This window comes from Vanacampus margaritifer, chromosome 8, assembly GCF_051991255.1.
Source record: "Vanacampus margaritifer isolate UIUO_Vmar chromosome 8, RoL_Vmar_1.0, whole genome shotgun sequence".
In the NCBI taxonomy this organism is placed as follows: Eukaryota; Metazoa; Chordata; class Actinopteri; order Syngnathiformes; family Syngnathidae; genus Vanacampus; species Vanacampus margaritifer.
In genome coordinates, this window is record NC_135439.1 from 25941181 (window position 1) to 25960832 (window position 19652).

At 41.6% G+C, this 19652-nt stretch overlaps 1 protein-coding gene across 2 annotated transcripts in view; it reads right to left on the minus strand.

Annotated features, from left to right (window-relative positions):
* Positions 1-15083, minus strand: part of p3h1 (prolyl 3-hydroxylase 1) — a 56886-nt gene extending 41803 nt beyond the window's left edge. The window contains exons 1-7 of one of the 2 annotated variants that reach the window (XR_013294954.1): positions 14444-15083; positions 12735-12887; positions 12429-12618; positions 12220-12354; positions 10328-10467; positions 4520-4609; positions 4350-4402 (exon numbers count right to left, since the gene is read on the minus strand). Coding sequence is in view for 1 of the 2 variants with exons in the window: in XM_077572222.1 (XP_077428348.1) it covers positions 4350-4402; positions 4520-4609; positions 10328-10467; positions 12220-12354; positions 12429-12618; positions 12735-12887; positions 14444-15004 (1322 nt within the window). In the remaining variant the exon portion in view is untranslated. The remainder of the gene's footprint in view (positions 1-4349; positions 4403-4519; positions 4610-10327; positions 10468-12219; positions 12355-12428; positions 12619-12734; positions 12888-14443) is intronic. The other variant, XM_077572222.1, reaches the window with a different exon arrangement.
* Between the last annotated feature and the right edge of the window lie 4569 nt (positions 15084-19652).

Sequence of the window (19652 nt, forward strand, 5' to 3'; positions counted from 1 at the left end):
ATCAGTCTCTGTGTATTTATTCATTGTTACCACCGATCACTCACGATCCTGCATAAAAATATAAAAGTGAAGTAGTGTTTTCCACAAAATCCTACACACTACCATTCTATGCTGTCTGGCTACACTCTATATATCTTACCTTTTCCTGTCATAGTTCCAATATTCAAAGTCCCTACTCTCAGTCCAAGACTCTTGGTGTTCATTTTCTCTTTCTTCCTACGAACACACCTTCCTCCTCTCCTTCTTCGACCAACAGTAGTCCAACACACCGATGGCAGTCGTTGTTAACCCGGACCTCGACTGATCTGGTATGGCAGTCATTTATTTGATTCGCATGTTTGATTTGGCCAAAGTTTTACGTCGGATGCCCTTCCTGATACAACCCTCTGTATTTATCTATTTATTTATTTTTGGGATTGGCACAAGGAGACACTGGCTTATTCCCCCTTGCGGCTACATTGATTATTTTCTATACATGGTCATTTATTTAAAAATAAAATAAAAGTATTACTATACATATTATTTAATAAAAATAAAATAAATTAAAATTAAATTTAAATTTAAAAAAAACTCACTATATATGGTATTTTTTTTAAATAATAAAAACTTTACTGTACATTGTTTATTTTTATAGATACATTCCTTACTATACATGGCTATTTTAAAAATAAATGTCTTGCTATACAGTACATGGCAACTTAAAAAAATAAATAATAATAAAACCATTACTATAAATGGTCATTTTTTAATATAATAAAACCATAGTATACATGTTAATTTTCTTTTAATTAAATGGTCTTATTTTTATTTAATGTTTTTTTAAGTAACATATTTCCTATATATATATTTTAAATATCTTGAATGACTTTTCTATACATTGTTGTAAAAAACAAAAACGCCTTACTATTCATTCAAAATAAATAAATACATAAATAAATAAAATAAATGCTTTGCTATACATGGTCTTATTTCAATTTTATGTTTTTAAAATAAAAGATCTCCTATAAATGGTTGTTGTTGCTATTTTAAACATCTTACTTCATTCTCATTTAAAATAAACACCTTACTATACATGGTTGTTTAAACAAACGGCTCACATACATGGTTGTTGTATTTATTTTAAGTTTTACTGTCATTGTGTGCAGACCTGTTTTTTTTCCTTCATAATTTTTCCAAATTTAAATAATTCCGTCGTGGTAATGGAGGTCTTTAAGCCATGTTTTTTTTGTCTGTGCGCACATAAAATTTTTGTATGTCTGTGGGAGTATTTGTGAATCATGTAATTAACACTTATCCACAGGATAATAATGACTGATACAAATAGGACAAATTTAAACTTTGTCCTCATTGTTACACTTATGTCTTCATAAAACAAAACTGACATACAGGTTCTGGTCAGAAAATTTGAAAATCGACATGTAAGAAAAATCCATAATTTTTACCTGCTTACAATAACAATTGACAGCGGTGCACCCCACACAGAGAGTGAGGATCAGAAAATGATCATGACTTCATGAACAATGAACACAAATTGTGAATAACAGTCATCACTATTAGATGTCAATATTGTTTTAGGGCCGAATCTTTAAGTACATGTCTCCATTCTTGTGTTTTAACTTACTTTAAAATCAGATACGAGTCTAGCTACTAAAACAAAACTAGATCATGTAGGAAAGTGTAACCAGCGGCGACCACTCCGGGGATCGAAACCACACCGCAAGGAGTCTCAGGTGTATGAGCGCGATGTGCTCCGGTTGAACTAAAACTGCGGAAAGGATCATTCACCCTGTTTATGACCCACTCTACTCTGCCTACAATTAGCTCATCAGTTCTCATGCTTAAAGTTAGCCAGTCTAATCTGTGAAGGCCTACCAGCCTACTAGCCAATTAGAGGCACAGGAGGGTGGGCCATGGCTTCACCATCTTCACATATTTTGAACGGTGCACATCAAAGAGGATTTAGAAGTGGGTAGACGCAAAACTGACGATTTAGAAGTGGGTAGACGCAAAACCGATGGAAAAAGAAGTGGGTATACGCCGTATACCTGCGTATACCCTGGATTACACCACTGGCCTCTGGCACAGTTCAGGTGTTATTGTAGCCCAAGATGCTTTCATGTCGGCCTTTAGATGATCTGCATTTCACGGTTTCTGTTCCCTCATTCTCCTCGACAATACCCTGTCAATTTGAAATGAGGTTCAAGTCAGGCGAGTTCCCTGGCCAATTGAAGTACTGTTATTCCATGGCTATTAACTCATTAAGGCCTAAAGCGCCTGGCAAAACATGTCTCTAAGACCTATGGGTGACGTTAGAGTTACCCCCCAAAACCTGAAGTTTTCCTGGAAATTCAACAATATTAAAAATTATTTATATCTCAGCTCCTGAAGCAGATAACATAATTCCCAAAACATTTCAGATCTTACACCTGTGGCATTCACACAAACATAAGTTTATTATTATAAATCTTCAATATTAAAAAAAAAAACAAAAAAAAAAACAACTGTCACATCTGAGGGTATATTTACCTTCAACACTGGACCGCAGTTGTAACAACCTCGGGGAATCGAGTGGTAATTAGGCTATTTGTCGTCCATTCCGTTACAAAGCCATTGACATTTTCAACATCCTCATTGTCTAAAAACATATTTCTTAACAATATGCCACTGTCAAAGTCCTCCCGCGCCGTCGTCAATCGTGTAATTTATTTCATAACCCCCGCAAATCTGCGTAAGCCATAAATGCTCAAATACAATTCCAGGACATGCTACGAGGCCCACGTCACCCTCTCGTATATATTCTGATGCATTTCATCGGCTAAGAAATCGAGAATTGGTCAAAACAAAACAAAATGACTTCTCCGCTCTCCCGCATTTAAAGGGAGAAGAGTGCAGGAGCGCTCCCGGCTTTAACGGTAGAAGCGCGTTTGCGCAGGTATTGGTATTTTTTATTTTTTTTTGGGAGGTGCCAAATCCTGCCGAAAAATAAAATCATTGTTTCCAAAAAACACATCAAATTTCCCGGTAGACCGCTGCGTTGACTGTGGACTTGATCAAAGACAATGGAGCCACACCAGCAAATGAGAAAGCTCCCCAAACCATTACTGACAGTTGGCACTTCACACTGGACTTAAAGCAGTTTGACTTTTCCACTTCTCTGGGAGACCTTAATTTCCAAAGGAAATGCAAAATTAACTTGAGAACTTGGAATTCTACAGCTATAGCCCATGTCATACATGGCGGGGCGGTCGTCCAGGGGACCCTTTGGGCATGGGGAGCTGTGACGCTCCTCACTCTCTGTGTGGGGTGCAGCGCTGTCAATCTGGGCAGGGGGTCTCTCCTTGTGGTCGTGGGCCATCATCTCTCTCAGTGTGGATGAGCTCCTCCTGGGTGCCTTTCCTTACATGGTTTCTCTGTGCCTCGCCATGGCATGTGTATGATCATGGGGATATTGGTTGGACGGGTTGGTTTTCTTTTTATTGTACTATGGATGTTTTAATTGTTCAGCAGATTTGAGTTGCATTTTAATGTATTAAAGGTGCTATATAAATAAAATATGATTGATTGACACCAGCCTCAGTCCACTCCTTGTGGTGCTACCCCAGATTTTTAGCCACCGTTGCTTGATATCTCTGTCACTTGTGCACCTTTTCCATTAAGTCTTCCTCTGAACACTATGTTCATGTACTTTGATACAGCGGTCTGTGAGAATCCAGCTACTTTTGCAATTCTTTTTTTAGACCTTTTTTTCCTTATGTAGTGTGTTAATGATAGCTGTCTGCACAACCAACTAGTTAAGCCTACTAAACCAGACTGAGACCATTTAAAGGCTGAGGAAATCCCTCTGCAGTTGTTTTGCATTAACTAGCTCACAATATTGGGACACAGGGAGCCTACAATGTTGACTTTGTCACAATATTCTAATCTTGTGAAATTCTGGATTTTTTTTTCTGCCATACTCAAAATTGAAGCAAATAAAGGCTTCATATGTTTCACTTTGGGTTGAACTAATATAACAAAAGTTTCACTTTTTGAAACAAATGATTGAAATAGACTTTTTCTTGATATTCTAACTTTCTGACTGGCAACTGTAGCAATGGCAAAATGATGGATCTTCATGTCAATGCATCAAAAGTAATTTGGAATTGATTTCCGGGTCACAAAAATCAAGAATGTGAAATATTAAAATCAAACACATTGATCCAAGCATGAAATCAAACACATGAAAAGCAAACCAATACGTTAAAAAATATATATATATGTTTTTTTCCCCAAAAAATTCTTGATTGAATGTCAAGTGATACATCATAATCAAATCATACATGGAATTTGTATTCATTAGTATCTCTTACTTTTGTTTGTCTCTCAGTTTTCTAGGCATGATATCTTCTGGGGTCCAGGTATCCTTAATAAAAAATAAATAAAACCATACATAAATAAATACATAAATAAATACGTAAATAAATCCAGACACATTTTAATTGCAAATACTTAAAGGACCACTTAGGCTTGAAATACTCACGGGATCAACAAATGTTATTCCAAATGCTTCATATCCAAAGTACATCAGTTCTTTCTCCAGCAGGGAACGCTGAATGAATCGCTTCACTGTCTAAGGGTTTAAAACATATTTTGTTATACTCTTGAAATCAACAAATGTTTTTTATGTAAAAGGCTATGGACATTAAATGTCAAAAAAGTGTGATGTGGATGTTAGTAGAGGTGGGCACCTCCGTCTGTCGTCTCTTCCCGTAATTTTTGGTGTGGGACCAAATTTTTGGGCAAATGATATATGATGCGAAGCCTCGAAAAAAATACACTGACCGAGAAAGACCATATGTACTGACCTGTATCGACAGAATAAAACCTGCTTCAGTTGCTGTTCAGTCCCTATGTATGTATGTATGTATGTTTTTTGTGTATGTGTGTTCTATGTGCCCCCACCAGTCTAGTCTAAATACAGCAATCATTCTGATTAATATTGCATTTATGGAATATAAATTAAGCAGTAAAATTGCCATTGACAGCTGCTCACACACAGGTAAATGAACAATCACGTCTTGCCTTGTTCTGTCCCTAATATGATAGTAAATTGAGTTGTATTGTAAAGTTTCTTTTGTAATGAAATCTAGTTATGTTCTACCTTTGCCAGTAGATGTCACCCTTGCCATTGTGTGTTCATGTATTTGACTTTGTAAAATAGCTACTGGCAAAGCAATGTATGCAGCAGCTGTATTACTGAAAGCCTGCACATGCAGTTAGTTACAACAGGGAGGTAGAAAACGACAAATTCCCTCTCTCACCATTGTTTTTTATTTTGGAGCCTTGGCAGAGCATAATCTATAAGTCATACCAGTCATAATGTTGTGACGCATTCGTGTTTGTGATTATTTTAAGTTTCTTAATGGTGAACTTTCTTCAAAACGATTAGCCGTTAGCTGCTGACCTATGCTAAAGTCGCTGTTAGCCTACTTGTGCTACACAGATGTTAAGTAGTATTGCTTATACTGTAATGTTATTTTTTATGCGGGAGCACTTATGTTTTATTTTGATCTCTATGTTGCAGTTTCACAAAATATGAAAGAAAAAGGAAGACCAAAGGCTACATCAACCATGTGTCCTTTTATTTTCTGGAACTTTTCCAAATGTTTAACTTGCTGGTTATGTCCCCTACACTAACTGAGGGCAGAAGAGTGAAAATATTTACTATATGTCTAGATTCTGCTTCATTTAGCAAGATGTCACACACTGGGACCATGTCACAATTCGCTCAACTTGAGGTCAGATCGGAGGTCCACTCATCATCATCACGGCGCTCCAGTGCATCAACTGCAAGCCAGGCCGCAGCTCAAGCTCATGCCATTGCCGAAGCCTCCCTGTCCCTTCTCCCTCGTCGCCCTTCCTCCACCTCTCCCCCTCTCTCTGCGGCCCTGCCGCTGCCTCCTGCCCTTCCTGTCGTCTCCTTCCCCCGTCCCCTCCCCCTCCCCTGTCCGCCCTCCTCCCCCTCCCCTAGGCCGGGGGTTCCATCCGTGCACTAGTTTTGCACAATCCATTTTAGGGCACATAACACACTTTGAGCGGGAGCGGGGGTTGTGGGTCGGTGGGGTGCCTGGTGGGCCTGCAGTGCCCCGTCCTGCTGCGTTGGGTTGGGGGCGCGGGCCGCGTTGGGGTGGGGGGCGCTCCTGCTCCGGGGTTTGCTCTCCGGCCGGTGGCCCCTGCGGGGCTCGGGGGTCGTCCTTTGGCGCGGCCGCGGCCTGGGGGGCCCTGAGGTGTTGCGCTTGCTCTGTCCTGGCGGGGGTCGACGGCTCCCCTCTTTGGTGGAGATTTTCATGCATGCTAGATCCACCACACCAGCATCTATCGAGACTCAGACACAATTTGTTTCTCCCTCAGGTCATTGATTCGGTGGAGGCTGGTGTCTGTGGATCTCACTCTGCTTCGTCTGTCCTTTCTACCTTTCCTCAGTTTCTCCTTTGGGCCCTTGAGGTTTCCCTGATTTGTTGGAGTTTAGATGTCTCTGGGGTTGGTGAAGGTTAGTGGCCCGGTGGGTGGTGTCTGGTCGGTGCTGGGCTTCGCTTTTCTTTCTTTTCTTTGGTCCCCCTTCGGGTCTCCTGGCGGCCCCACGACTCTGGCTGGATTTTGAAGTGTTCGGTTTAGGTGAACGATATGGGAATTCTTTTTTTTTTTTTTTTCTCACGCACGCACGCACGCACACACACACGCACGCACGCACAAACACACATAAAAAAAATAAAAAAATAAAAAAAGGGAGAACAATGATGATGACATTTCAAATGATCAATACTGAGATCTCCCAGAAAAGAAAAAAAAAACAAAACTGCAAGCCAGGCCGCAGCTCAAGCTCATGCCATTGCCGAAGCCGCCCTCGCCAGAGCCCGGTACGCCCAACGCCGAATTGACATGGAGGTTGAAAAGGCACGCATCGAGGCAACACTCAACGCTCTGAAGCAGGGGGGTGAGGCTGAAGCAGCACTCGCCGCAGCTGTGGTCTTGGAGGCTCCAGCTGAAGAGGTTCTTCACTCCACTAATCTCGTGAGTCCAGGCATCCCAGGTACAATACCTCCTTCTATTAGACGTGCACAAGAATTTGTGATCACACACTTTCAGAAAGAACAAGACTCTGTAGAGGAAGAGTTGGTTGACACGGAGCATCAAGTTAGTTCCAACCAACCTCGTACTAAAACACCCAACCCAGATCCAAGAGAACCACTCCTCACAGTGCGTCCACGTGAACATCGTGCTGACAAAAACTATGGTTCGCCAGAGGTAATTGAGGCATCCCTCTTTCAATGCTGAGAAGCATTCCCTAAGATCTTTCAAAAAACTCAAACTCAAAACTATTTGCCAGGTCTTAGTTTCCTTGACACCTCTCGGGGAATAAGCCCAATAGTCGAAAAGCTACAGGGTCATAGAACACCTTCGCCTAAGTTTGAAAAGGCTCAGACTAAACAAGTACGGAGTCCCAATTGCAGTCAACAAAACGGATATTGGCACGACAGACAAGGTCACAACCTCCCTCCCCAGTCCAGATAAGCAGTGCCCTATTCACTATAAGCCACACTCTCTTGCCAAATGCAGGGGCTTCAGAATGAAGACACTCGATGAGAGGAAGAGTCTGCTTAAAGAGTACTCTATATGCTGCAAATGTTGCACATCCTCTTTTCATAGGGCCAAAGACTGTAACGCTGTAATTCACTGTTCTGAGTGCAATAGCGATACACACATTTCAGCCATGCATGCCGGACCACCACCATGGTCACAAAAATACACCGACACACCTTCCCAGAGTGATGGCGGGGAGCAAAACGACACTAGCCCGTTAGTCACTACATCCAACTGTACAGAAATATATGGTCCAGGATTTCAAGGCAAATCGTGCGCAGAGATCTGCTTAGTCAATGTCTACCCAAAAGTGTCCCCCGAAAATAAAAGAAAGATGTACGTCATGCCAGATCTGGGTTTTTCGATATGTTTGGTGTATACAGTAACATAATTCCATACACCATTAAAACATGTGCAGGGCCGTTAGACACAGGCGGCCGCAGGGCTAACGATTTTGTCATTGAGAATTTAAGTGGAAAGGTGTCTATGGTGTTGCCCACACTGACAGAATGCGGTCAGATTCCAGATAACAGGAATGAAATACCTACACCAGAAACAGCAGCAGCTCATCCTCATCTACGCCCGATAGCATCACAGATTCCTCCTCTAGACCCACCAGCTGACACCCTGCTCCTCTTAGATAGGGATATAATTAGAGCACACAAGATCCACAACTAGGTAAATGGCTCTAACGATGCACCTTACGCTCAATGTCTGGACTTAGGATGGTTGCTCATAGGAGACGTTTGCCTCTCAGGTGCACATAAACCAACAGTGAACTCCTTCAAAACAAACATTCTCAACAACGGACGGCCCAGCTTCTTCACTCCTTCCACGAACACTATCCACACCAAAGAGAAGTACACAGATAAATGCTCCCTCCGTGACAATGCGCAAGATGAACTGAGTAAATTCCTTTTCAATTCAACCCCTGATGATGACAAAGTGGCCTTTTCAGTAGAGGACGCAACATTCTTAAATGTTATGCATAACGAGTTCACAAAAGATGAGGCTAATAATTGGGTAGCCCCATTTCGTCCCCGGAGACGGCGTTTGCCCAACAACTTGCTCTCAGTCTGATGTCATTATGCAAAACATTAAAAAGGAAAATTGAAATGAGAGAACATTATATCAATTTCATGGAAATAATCTTCAGGAAGGGTCACGCTTAACCTGCCCCACCCCTCACCCCCAAGCAGGAATGCTGGTATCCCAAGCTTTGGTGTATATCACCCACAAAAACCTGGAAACATCAGAATAGTATTTGATTCAAGTGCTCAATGTGATAAAGTCTCTCTCAATGATGTTCTGCTTAAAAGGCCAGACCTCAACAACAGTCTGGTGGGAGTGTTGATGCGTTTCCGGTACGACCCTTACGCAGTCATGGCGGACGTGGAGCAAATGTTCCACAATTTTATGGTCAGAGAATATCACCGGGACTATCTCCGTTTTCTCTGGTTCAAAAACCACAACCTTGATGGAGAAGTGGAGGAATTCCGGATGTGCTTGTATGTGTTCGGCAACTGCCTATCACCATCAGTTGCTATCTATGGATTGAGGAGGACAGCTCTAGAAGGTGAAAGTGAGTATGGCAGCGAGGTGAGACAATTTAATGAACGTCACTTCTTAATGAACTTAATGAACTTCACACCTGGATGACGGACTGAGCTCATTCTCATCCACAGACAAGGCCATTGATGTACTTAGTAGAACTCAGAAAATGCTCTCTCAGTCTTAGCTCGCTACTAGGTTACGTCCCCTACACTAACTGAGGGCAGAAGACCCCTTTTTTTTTAGTTTGGTCATATGAAATTCGCAAACTGAGCCGTGAACATCTTTGATGTAATTTTTAGCAAGTGGCAAAATATAAACATATACAAAATATGGATAAAAACAGGTGGATTTTACTGCTTAATTCATATTTGCGCCAATGGAAGCGATTTTCGGCCGTCGGCCGAGCCATCACTAACCCGAAAAGCAAAGATGAGGGGCAATGTTAAAGAGGTAATTGGTTCTCGCCCAGAAAGCCGTTTGGCTCACGGTGCGAAAAGGGGCGTTTTTTTCCTTTTCTTCCTGCTGGCTCTTTTTTCCCCCCTGTTGGCTCTAAAGAGCAGAGGCTGGGATTTAGGAGCGGCAGAGAGCCACCGTTGAGTGAATAAAACGGAATCACTGAATTCTGAAGAGGCATATTTTCAACCAAAATTGTGTTCACAACTTGGAAAGTTCGTAAAAAGGTTAGTTTGTAACTCGAAGTTCCACTGTAGTAGTAGTTTTCTTTTAAAACAGGACTGTGCTGATTTCATCGTATTTATTTATAAAAAAAAAATATTGGTCCAGTCGAACCAGTGTTTTGGTGGCCTGACACAGTACTACCACTTATGACTGACCCTGCGTCATCCAAATAGCTTCGCTTCTGCCTCCAATTAGTCCAGCCCAGGTAAACTATTTGGGACCATCTCCACGGTTCAATTAATGGAAAAACGTACAAATATGTGATTCTCAGTTTTTCTTATGAATGTATTTTTCATATTAAATGTAGTCTCCAGCACCAGCTAAAACAACAAATCAATATATTTATTTTTTGATCATCTATCTCCAATTGGATATTTGTCAAAATAAATGAACCTCATTTTGTTGTATTCTACAATGTAAAGTTTATGTGTTATCATCATTTTTAAAATAATATTGTGAGTTAGAACAACTGTACCTGTCTCGCTGGTATGAACTGTGACTTGTGCAATCCTAGCATGGCTGAATAATAAGCAAGATTTTGTTTCATTACTTCATCGTCAGGGTGGAAGAGCAAGTAGGTCTTTGCACACTCAATGGCCAGCTCATAGTTTTCACCTAGAGTCAAGTGCAGGAAGAACAGACTTTAAAACAGGTTCCAGTCCATTTTATTTAACTAATACCAAGATACGTATTGTGTGCACACTTGCAATATGAATAGGCTGTATAAGGAAAGGCTATCTAATTTTGACCTACAGATCAGCTTAGGTACAGTACAACTATGTATGTGCAAACAGTTTTCAGGCTTATGATTTCAAAGTCTGAGATAAAGAATGTACTGTACATAGAGTATATATACAACAAAACTACCAATTCCACACTTATTCAATATGCAACAGAAATACCACTTCCACACCTTAATATTATCGAGAAAAGTGCATTAAGTTTTTTTTTTAATTACACCTGATTTGTTATTAGCACACTAATTTCCCATGAAAAACATTAGTGAACAATTTGAAAAAAAAATCCATTGTGCTAGATTTTTATACTGATTAAAACTAAAATTGGCATGCTGATTCCAAAATCGCAGTCATTTATTTTTTCCTAACACATCAAGTTTCTCCACATCTTACCCTCCAGATAAGCTAAATTCCACTGATTAGCTATAGTAAGACTGTAGTAAGGAGGGCTGATTATACAATTGGACTAATCTATAGGTGTGACAACTTGTTTGCAAAGTCACAATTGAGACAGTTCGGTGAGATGACAACAATTTCAGGATGAGGGGCTCCTCGGGAGCAACATCATCATCATCCTGGCACAAGGTGGAGGTCGGCATTCTCACAGGGTGCACAGTCTCTGTGACACTGTTCTCACTGGCCATTAACATGCTCATTAAGTCTGCTGAGCCAGGGTGCAGAGGGCCTTATTTGGGATCTGGTTAACGGCAGCCACCCATCAGGGTTCATTCTGTCATGATCTCACAAGCATGACAGAATCAGTCCCAGGCTATCGGTGGATTCTGAAGAGTATCGAGAAGCTGGTGGATGTGGTTTAAACTAGCCAAATCAAGATCCATGGTGCTAAAGAAAGGGAGGGTGGAGGTCTAGTTCCGGTTCAACATCTCAGGCAAAGTCATCCCCACCATCACAGAAAAGCCAGTCAAGATTCTGGGTAAGATGTTTGGCTGCTCTCTGAGAGAAAACCGTTGATAAGTCGGGCCTCCCAGGGATGTTTAAAGCCTGGGTCTACCAGCACGGCTTTCTCCCTAGGATCCTGTGGCCATTCCTCATCTACACCTTCCCAATCTCAGCAGTCGAGCGTCGAGACCCTGTTGAGGAAGGCCAGCAGTCATCTCCAAAAATGAATTGGGTTATCTAGGAGCCTGAGTAGCATTGCGATCTATTGGCACAACAATAAACTACAGCTGCCCTTTACATTCTTGGAGGAGGAAGTCATGGTGCTGCTGTCCAAGTGGCAGAGACCAGGCTAGGTCACAGGAACCTAGTGGGAGTGGTCACTGGTCACACGGGGTCGAGTTGGGCTAGGGTCCTTCCCAACTCCTCAATTAAAAACAAATGACAAATGGCGATAGACACGATAGGGAAAAAATTACACAATAAGAATTTTCTATCGATAATATTGTCATATCGCCCAGCACTACCAAAGTCAATCATAACAATGAGGACAAGTAGTGATGTAATATGGTGGATAGGTAGATTGAGGAGGGTGTCTGCATTCCAGAAATTGCAGAACTGTTTCTACTGTAAAACCTTATTAATTGTATGTAGTTATTTGAATTTGAAATATTGTGGCCTGTAATGACTGCATTAGTGATATTACACAGTCACACAAACACAAAATACTTACTGTTGTAGTAGGAAAACTGCAGGTAGTTAAAGTGTGAGGGAAGAAAATCCTCCAAAGGCTTTTCACTTCCAACAGCAGTAAAGGCCAGCTCCACAGAACAACGCTGCTTACAATTCAGTACCTGTATGTAATGGTCTGACAAAAAGACACAACTATAAAAAGTCTATTGATGGGTGCCTTTACCGAAATCCAGTATAACGATGCTTCACCTGTCATTGTCTGATAGAGGTCAGCATTGTACTCCATGTAATTGTAGCCATCATAGTTGTAGCTTCCTTCACAAAGCGCTCTGCACTCTTCATCAGCAATGAAGTACTCAGTTACAGCCACCTCAATTAGTTTGGCTGCTAGACTGTAAGAGTTGCCGCTGTAATATCTCTTTCCCATCAAAAATTTTGCCTTGAACAAAATTTGATATAGATATTATCACAACTTGGAAGATTATTGTGAGGTCAAATGTCAAAGCCCAACATTTTCAAATTATATTCTTTCAAGAATAGAATGCATGTTCAAACCATGTGTGGCCTGGCTTCGAGATCTTTGAAGTCCTCTTCCTGCACTCCTGACATTGTGCCATAGTAATCCAGGTTCTGCCTCATCTCCACGTGATCTTTGTTTGCTTGGAAAAATGTATTGGCTGCTGCCACTGCCTTGTCCAGTTTATTTATCTAAAAAAACAAAACAAAAGGTATGACATGTTGTAGTGTACTTCTAACTGGTAGTTCTTCATTGTCATTGTCACCATTTAACAGCAGTTTGTGGTTTACAACAGTCTGGCAGCCACGAAAGCAATGGGGAACTTTTTGTGAGCGACTCAGACGGACTGTACATATGAAAGTCCGTGGCTATGCCTTGTTGTCGTGGTTACGGCTGACAGTATTTGCAGCAAACTTTTTAATCATCATTATTATTAATATTATTATTAGGACAAGCACTGATTTTGCGGGACATGACTCCAATTTGCGGGTTGCATGAATTGGAGCTTCAAAAGCTGGTCACCCTACTTCCTGCGGTCTCTAAAGGCGCCATACCCAAAGCTGGAGCCATGACCATGGGCTGGGCGAGCGCCGAGGGAGGGTTCATGCTGCGGCTGCCTGAAAGCTTATTTAAGTGGAAGCCTGGTGTTGTGCCGTTGGCCGCGGCCCACGATTTATTTTATTTTTTTACTAGAATCATTAAAAATTCATCCACAAGTACATATTAAATTGTGAATATAGTTCAGTGTTGTTGTGAAACACTATTATGTTTATTTTATATACTGTGTTTTTATCTTTGTCGATGGCTGGAGCCACCAGTCCTCTGCTTCGCAACCAGGAAGTGGGCATGTGCAACCGTTGCTCCGTGATCCGTTTCTTCTTCGGTGCGATAAAGTTTAAAAAAAAAAAAAGAAGAAACTTTCTTCTTCGGTTATTACTTCAGGTCTTTCCTGTGCACTGCTATTGACATAGCGCCTCCATAATGGCGCAACGCTGCAACTGCAGTTAAAATACATTGCTCAATCAACACAGCTAGAGCACTGCAGCTGTGTTGAGTGATATCAGTCACTCAGGCTGGAGAAAATTAGGTGGTGGTGGCCGACTCCGCATTTTCTTCATAGGAAAAACCTAACCAATGTGGTGAGGCCAACTTCAAAATAAACCTTACTATACTAATAATATATGGCCATCAATGCCTTGAAATGCTCTTATTTTGAAGTTGACGTAACGGCTGACTTGACTCGTTTGTATTTTTTCAAGTACAAAACTTTTGACCCTAATTTAACTCCATAAAAGTAATAATTAAATAGCGCCAGCTTAGCCCAAAAGGTACTGGCCCACCAAGCATCTAACGTCTAAGCCAGATGGCCAGTCTAGCCCTGAATGGGAGAAAACTGGAGGTAATGTCTGTGACTGAACTGTAAGAAAGCGCCTAAAGAAAATGTGATTTACATACATACAGAACAGCCTAACGAGAGATGCTGTACATTAAGGATCAGTTCAATTTGTTTTAAACGCACTACTATTAGTCACAAGGCTGATGGTGATGATGACGATGACGAATGCTTATGACGTGGCATTGCTGTTTGACTTGGGGGGGGGGGGGGGGTTGTTAAGATTTAGGCTACTCGCTGTGGACATTAAGTGTTCTTTTACATATTACACACAAATCCCAGTTCTGTATAGTGCATTCGAACAGTTAATCAGTGGTTACAGCCACCGGGTATTTGCACGTAGGACTACTGTACCTTGAAATACGCGACTTGCAAGTAGTTGTAAGGGGTCCTCCTCCTGAACTCCAACTCTACCTCTTCACTGACTTGAAGTAAAGTTGGTATTCCAAGTTTCTCCATTTCGCACGAATTCACACAGTCCGCGCGTTTTAGAATGTTCCAGAAGAAAGCCAGGTCCTCCACAGATCCAGCCCCGGGTATTGAAACTCCTAAGCCGGCCGAGGGGTCTTCGAATGCTGTCTGGTTGGAGCATCTGAGTCGGCAGTCTGCCTTTACTTTGCGGACTGTTGCTCTGTTACGGAGAGCCTTCTCCATGTTCAGGATCACCGAAAGCCAATCTCCCTTATAATAGGCTTCCACCGCCGTGTCAAAAAGGAAATCATACGGCTCCAAAACAAAACTACTGCTCAAATAAGAGCTCGATGTGAATGATGGTAAAACGATGCAAATTACTGTAAGCGCCAAACTCAGCTCCATTCTCCTGAACTGTCGTGCGCACGGATAAGTGAATTTTGAAAAAGATTGGACGAGGCCTCCTAGCATATTTAATATATATATATATATATACATATACATATATATATATGCGTTTTGGGAATCTGAGCAGGCCAACCGCCAGAGGGTTGCAGTGAGCTTTTCGTGAAGAGGTGGGATGGCTTCTAGATCAGCCCCACCTCTTCACTGAAAGACGGCATTGGTCACTTTTTTTCCAGCGATTTTTTTTTGGTGGGGTGGGGGGTGGATCCCAATCTTCCCTTTACATAATGATGATAACAAATTAAAAATTTAGTTAACCCAGTTAATTAACTCATTGAAGACCAGCCATTGGAGCAACCCTCTTCAATACCAGCCGTTTTACTAGATTTTGACTGATCTTGCAAGGCCCACAGAACATTGTGTTGCTATATAGGCCTAAACATGGAACATACCAAAAGAAAGATTCGACCCTTATGAGAAAAAAGAAGTGTATTTCTATCTTTTTCCATTCTTTAGTTATCAGCTTTAGAATATAGCCCAGTTTTAAACTAATAGGAAATCCTGCAGGGTTAACTGTTTTGTTTTGCAGATCGCTTATTTTCTACTTCCTCTCCGCTCAGTCCGCTGTTCCCCGCTGCCCTCTGCTGCTCTACAACACGCTAGTTGTGACAGACGACACTCCCCGTCCCAATCTACACTTCCTGCTTCTCTTCTACAACAAGAATCTTGAGTGATACTGGCTGATCTTATACTTGCTACCACCTGCTGGCCATTTCTTTAAAATAATTATCCCAAGTCTAAAATGTAATTTACCAAAGTCTTAAATTCTTATATCCACTTCGTCCATTCCGAGAACTATCTGAAGAAAAAAAAATAGTGCCTGTTGCGTTGTTACGGAGCCCGGTAGGGGACATTACGAAAATATTTACGATTGCAATATAACGCAATGCTTTTGCGTTATATCGCTAAACTATTGCATTATATTGCAATACTATTGAGCTTTATTGAAAAAACTATTGCGTTATAATGCAATAGCATTGCGTTACATTGCAATACTATTGCGTTATAACGCAATAAGTTTTGTAAAACTGTTGCGAAATAACGTAATTATTTGCCAGAGAACGAAAGATTCCATCCGGGTCATTAGCAACCGCCTTGGCTATCAACACATGATCGACAAATAATGCAGCATGAATGGGGTGATTTGATTGCCTTTTATTTTGATTTGGGATTAAAACACAAAGACATAACATCCGTGCTAGCCAGTGGGCATAGAGTTGTTTTAAGTGAAAGAAAACTTAAGAGAGGCAGAGGACACTCGAGACGCAAGCAATTCTCTGACGTCGCTGTATTGGTCGAATTCATACATACTCAACTTCAAGGTTCTGGGCAGCTTCATGGATATAGGTGGATGTATTGGAGGCTATTATGTGGAAGCTGTACTACGTCTTGGAGGGTGTCCTCGAATCATCAGAGGTGATCTAGGGACAGAGAACTGCTATGTCTGAGAATTTTAACGGTTTTTGGTCCCGATTCCAGCAGGAAGCAGCATTGACAGCTACTGAGAAGGCGCCAATCAGCGGATACAGTACTGGTGGGGGTTTCTTCGAAGACAGTGTGCGGAATTTTGGTTGTCATTGTTCGGTGATCTCCGCGATAACGGATCACTCGATGGTATTTTTGGGGGAAAAAAACCTGCAGTTTTGCTTCATGGGTATAATACAGGTGAGTAAATGGATTGACACTAGAAGCTAGAAGAGCGAACGCTGTAGTTTACATCCGCAATTGATTTGAAAATGTGATAAAATGTTGTTTGATTACTATAATATTATGCCTGGTTTGAAGGCTAGCCACAGCCTGTATCCAAATTCACAAGGCTTGTTCCTCCAAAGGCCGAATTTGTCGGCTGCATGAAGTCACTCCCGGCGCGACTCGACAGCACGCACGGACTTACATATGAATGGATTGTCAATGCTGCTTGTCGGTAGCGCATTGACCGACATTCTATTCATGTGTCAGTCTGTGCGTGTTGTTGAGTCGCGCCAGGAGTGACGTCATGCAGCTGACAAATTCGGAGGACCCAGCCTTGTGGATTTAGACACAGGCACAGAAAGGCAAAAGCAATACAATGGGGTAGATGCCACGGAATTCTGACTTCCGGGTTCACACAGCGCCGTTTCCGGTGTCGGTACCAAATGTAATCGGGGTCGCCTAATGAACACGTCTCGCTACAGGATTGGCTAGAAATTATCCAGTTAACATCAAACATTGGAAAGAAAATATTAGATGTGTAATTTAAATAACATAATGTATGGACTGAAATTGTAAAAATGTAATTAAACCTAAGAATGTAAAACATTGAATAAATAATAAAATTGATTGAATAAATGAATACACAAATTCATTAACTGAGATGTGTTCTTAAGACTGTTTTTGTGATTTGTGAACAGCTAAAAAATAAACCAAACCGAAGTGAACACAAATGAATCGCGCATTTCGTTAGTGCTGCTGTACTGATGTCATCAGCAAGATCAAAGACGCTTCAATCTATTTTATTATTTCTTCAATCTTTAAGTATCCTGCTTTTATATTCTTGGTTTTATTTACGTTTTTACAATTTCAGTCCATATATTTTGTTATTTAAATGACATCTTTAATATTTTCTTTCCAATGTTTTGATGTCAACCGGATTTTCCCCCCATATAACTTTATTGAACAATTGTAAACGGATAATTTCCTGCCAATCCTGTAGCGTGACGTCATCGTTAGGTGACCCCGATACAATCTAGCAGCGCGATCACATCTGGTACCGACACCGGCTACTGCTGGCCGCTCTCACACACTCGCACCACCACCTCTGTGACCCCCAACCGCGCGCTCCTGCTGATGCGTCTCAGCTCTCTGAAATGCTTCGGACAACTGAGACAGACACACTCGCACCCGTCGACGGGAACGCGCAACCGAGGGGCACAAGGGCAGAAGCACAAGTAACGGGACGCGGCCCACACGTTGCAAACCGGAAACAAAGCTGATGTGTGAAACTCAGAAGTCCCGCTTCCTCCATGGCATATACCCCATACACCGTGGAAATTAACTCTTTTACTGCCAAAGACGTTAAATGACGTTCTGCAAAAACCTACGGAGGAGCGCCAAAGACGTTAAAAGACGTCCGCAGGAGATCAGAATGGAAAACAAAGGAAAAATGGCGGCTGGTCGCGAGGAGCTAACGCCAGAGCCGTTTTTTTCAAAGACCAAAAGCATCGCTGAAAAAGCACATTGTTGACGACGATGATCATCATCGATGATGAAGATGAGGGTGGTGACTCCGTGGTTGAGAAGCATTGACGCGGCAGTAGAAGACGTTAGATGGAGCTAGATGGAGGAGGAACGGGCAATGGCGAGCGTTTGCAAGCAGCTCTACACTTACAAGACGAAAGGCACCAACGCTAAAATAGTACATTGATGACGACGGTGATCATCCTCGATGATGATGAAGGTGAATCCGAGCTTGACGGCGAAATTGGAACCGCTGACGCGGCGGCTATGACGGTGTCGTAACGCGGAACGCAACCGAGCACGCACAGGCGGACGTTCGATCGGACGACGGAGAGTGCCCCGAGTCCAATGCATATTCATCGGAGGAGTGTGTACAGTCTGCTACTTGCTTTTTATTCCCCGGAAAAAAAGGCCGTCAAGAAAGTGTAACGTTTGCACGCAAAACGGACCAATGTGAAAGTGAAAGTAAACTGTTGTGCGAGTCCTGGCGTCTCCTTGCACGCAGGAGAGCGTTACAAAAGGAAAAACTGTATTTGAAACATCCACATAATTGTAAGTAGTACCACAGTTGCACACATTTGTAAATAGTTTGCGAAATTGTTTTGTCAAATTGTTACACTGTTGAATGGAAATAAACGTATTTTGCAATCAAAAAACACTTTTTCATTGTTGGTGAAAGCGTTTTACAGAAGTAAAGCACTATTTAGGTGTTTGTGGCATCATTCATGGACAAAAAGAAGTGTACAATTCACTAGAGTGCATGAAATAACATCGTTTCACAAAAAGCTCTTTTTCTCCGTTTTTTGTTTCAAAAGAGAGAATTTCGGTGAAAGTAACCATTTTCTATTGTTGATTACTCAAGAACGGAATAAGGTAGAAACAAACTTTTTTTTTTCTGATGAAAGCTGAGAGTCCAATCTTTCATTTGGTAGTATGTGTGTTTCCATAGTCCAAACACAACATTTTCTGTGGACCTTGAAAGATCACTCAAAATGCTTAAATCGGCTGGCACGGGCGACAACCCGTTTTTGAAAACGTCTGGCAGTCAAAGAGTTAAGCGTTGAATTGTGAAAAGAGCAGAAATGCCTGGATGTTCATAGCCTGAGAGTAAACCAACAAATAGGCAAGATTATGGATTAATATTAACAGTATAACGACATTTTCAAGTGAGGGAAAAATATTTTACAATTTGTTTGTTAAATGCAACATTCATGCACAAGCAACAAAACATTATAAGCTCACAAATAATAGCGGTCTGGTGCCCCCAACTGGCATTGTAGATAATGCTCATCTTCGTGAACACAATTACAAATTATCATTCTGTTATAAACATAGTTTGCAATACATAACCCGGTCACTCCTCTACGGATTTTGGCTGGCTTTTAAATTTCGACATGCACATTACTGCCAATATAAATAACTACCTGTATTATTTTACAGAATGAGTTGGATGACCGGGTTTGGAATGCCC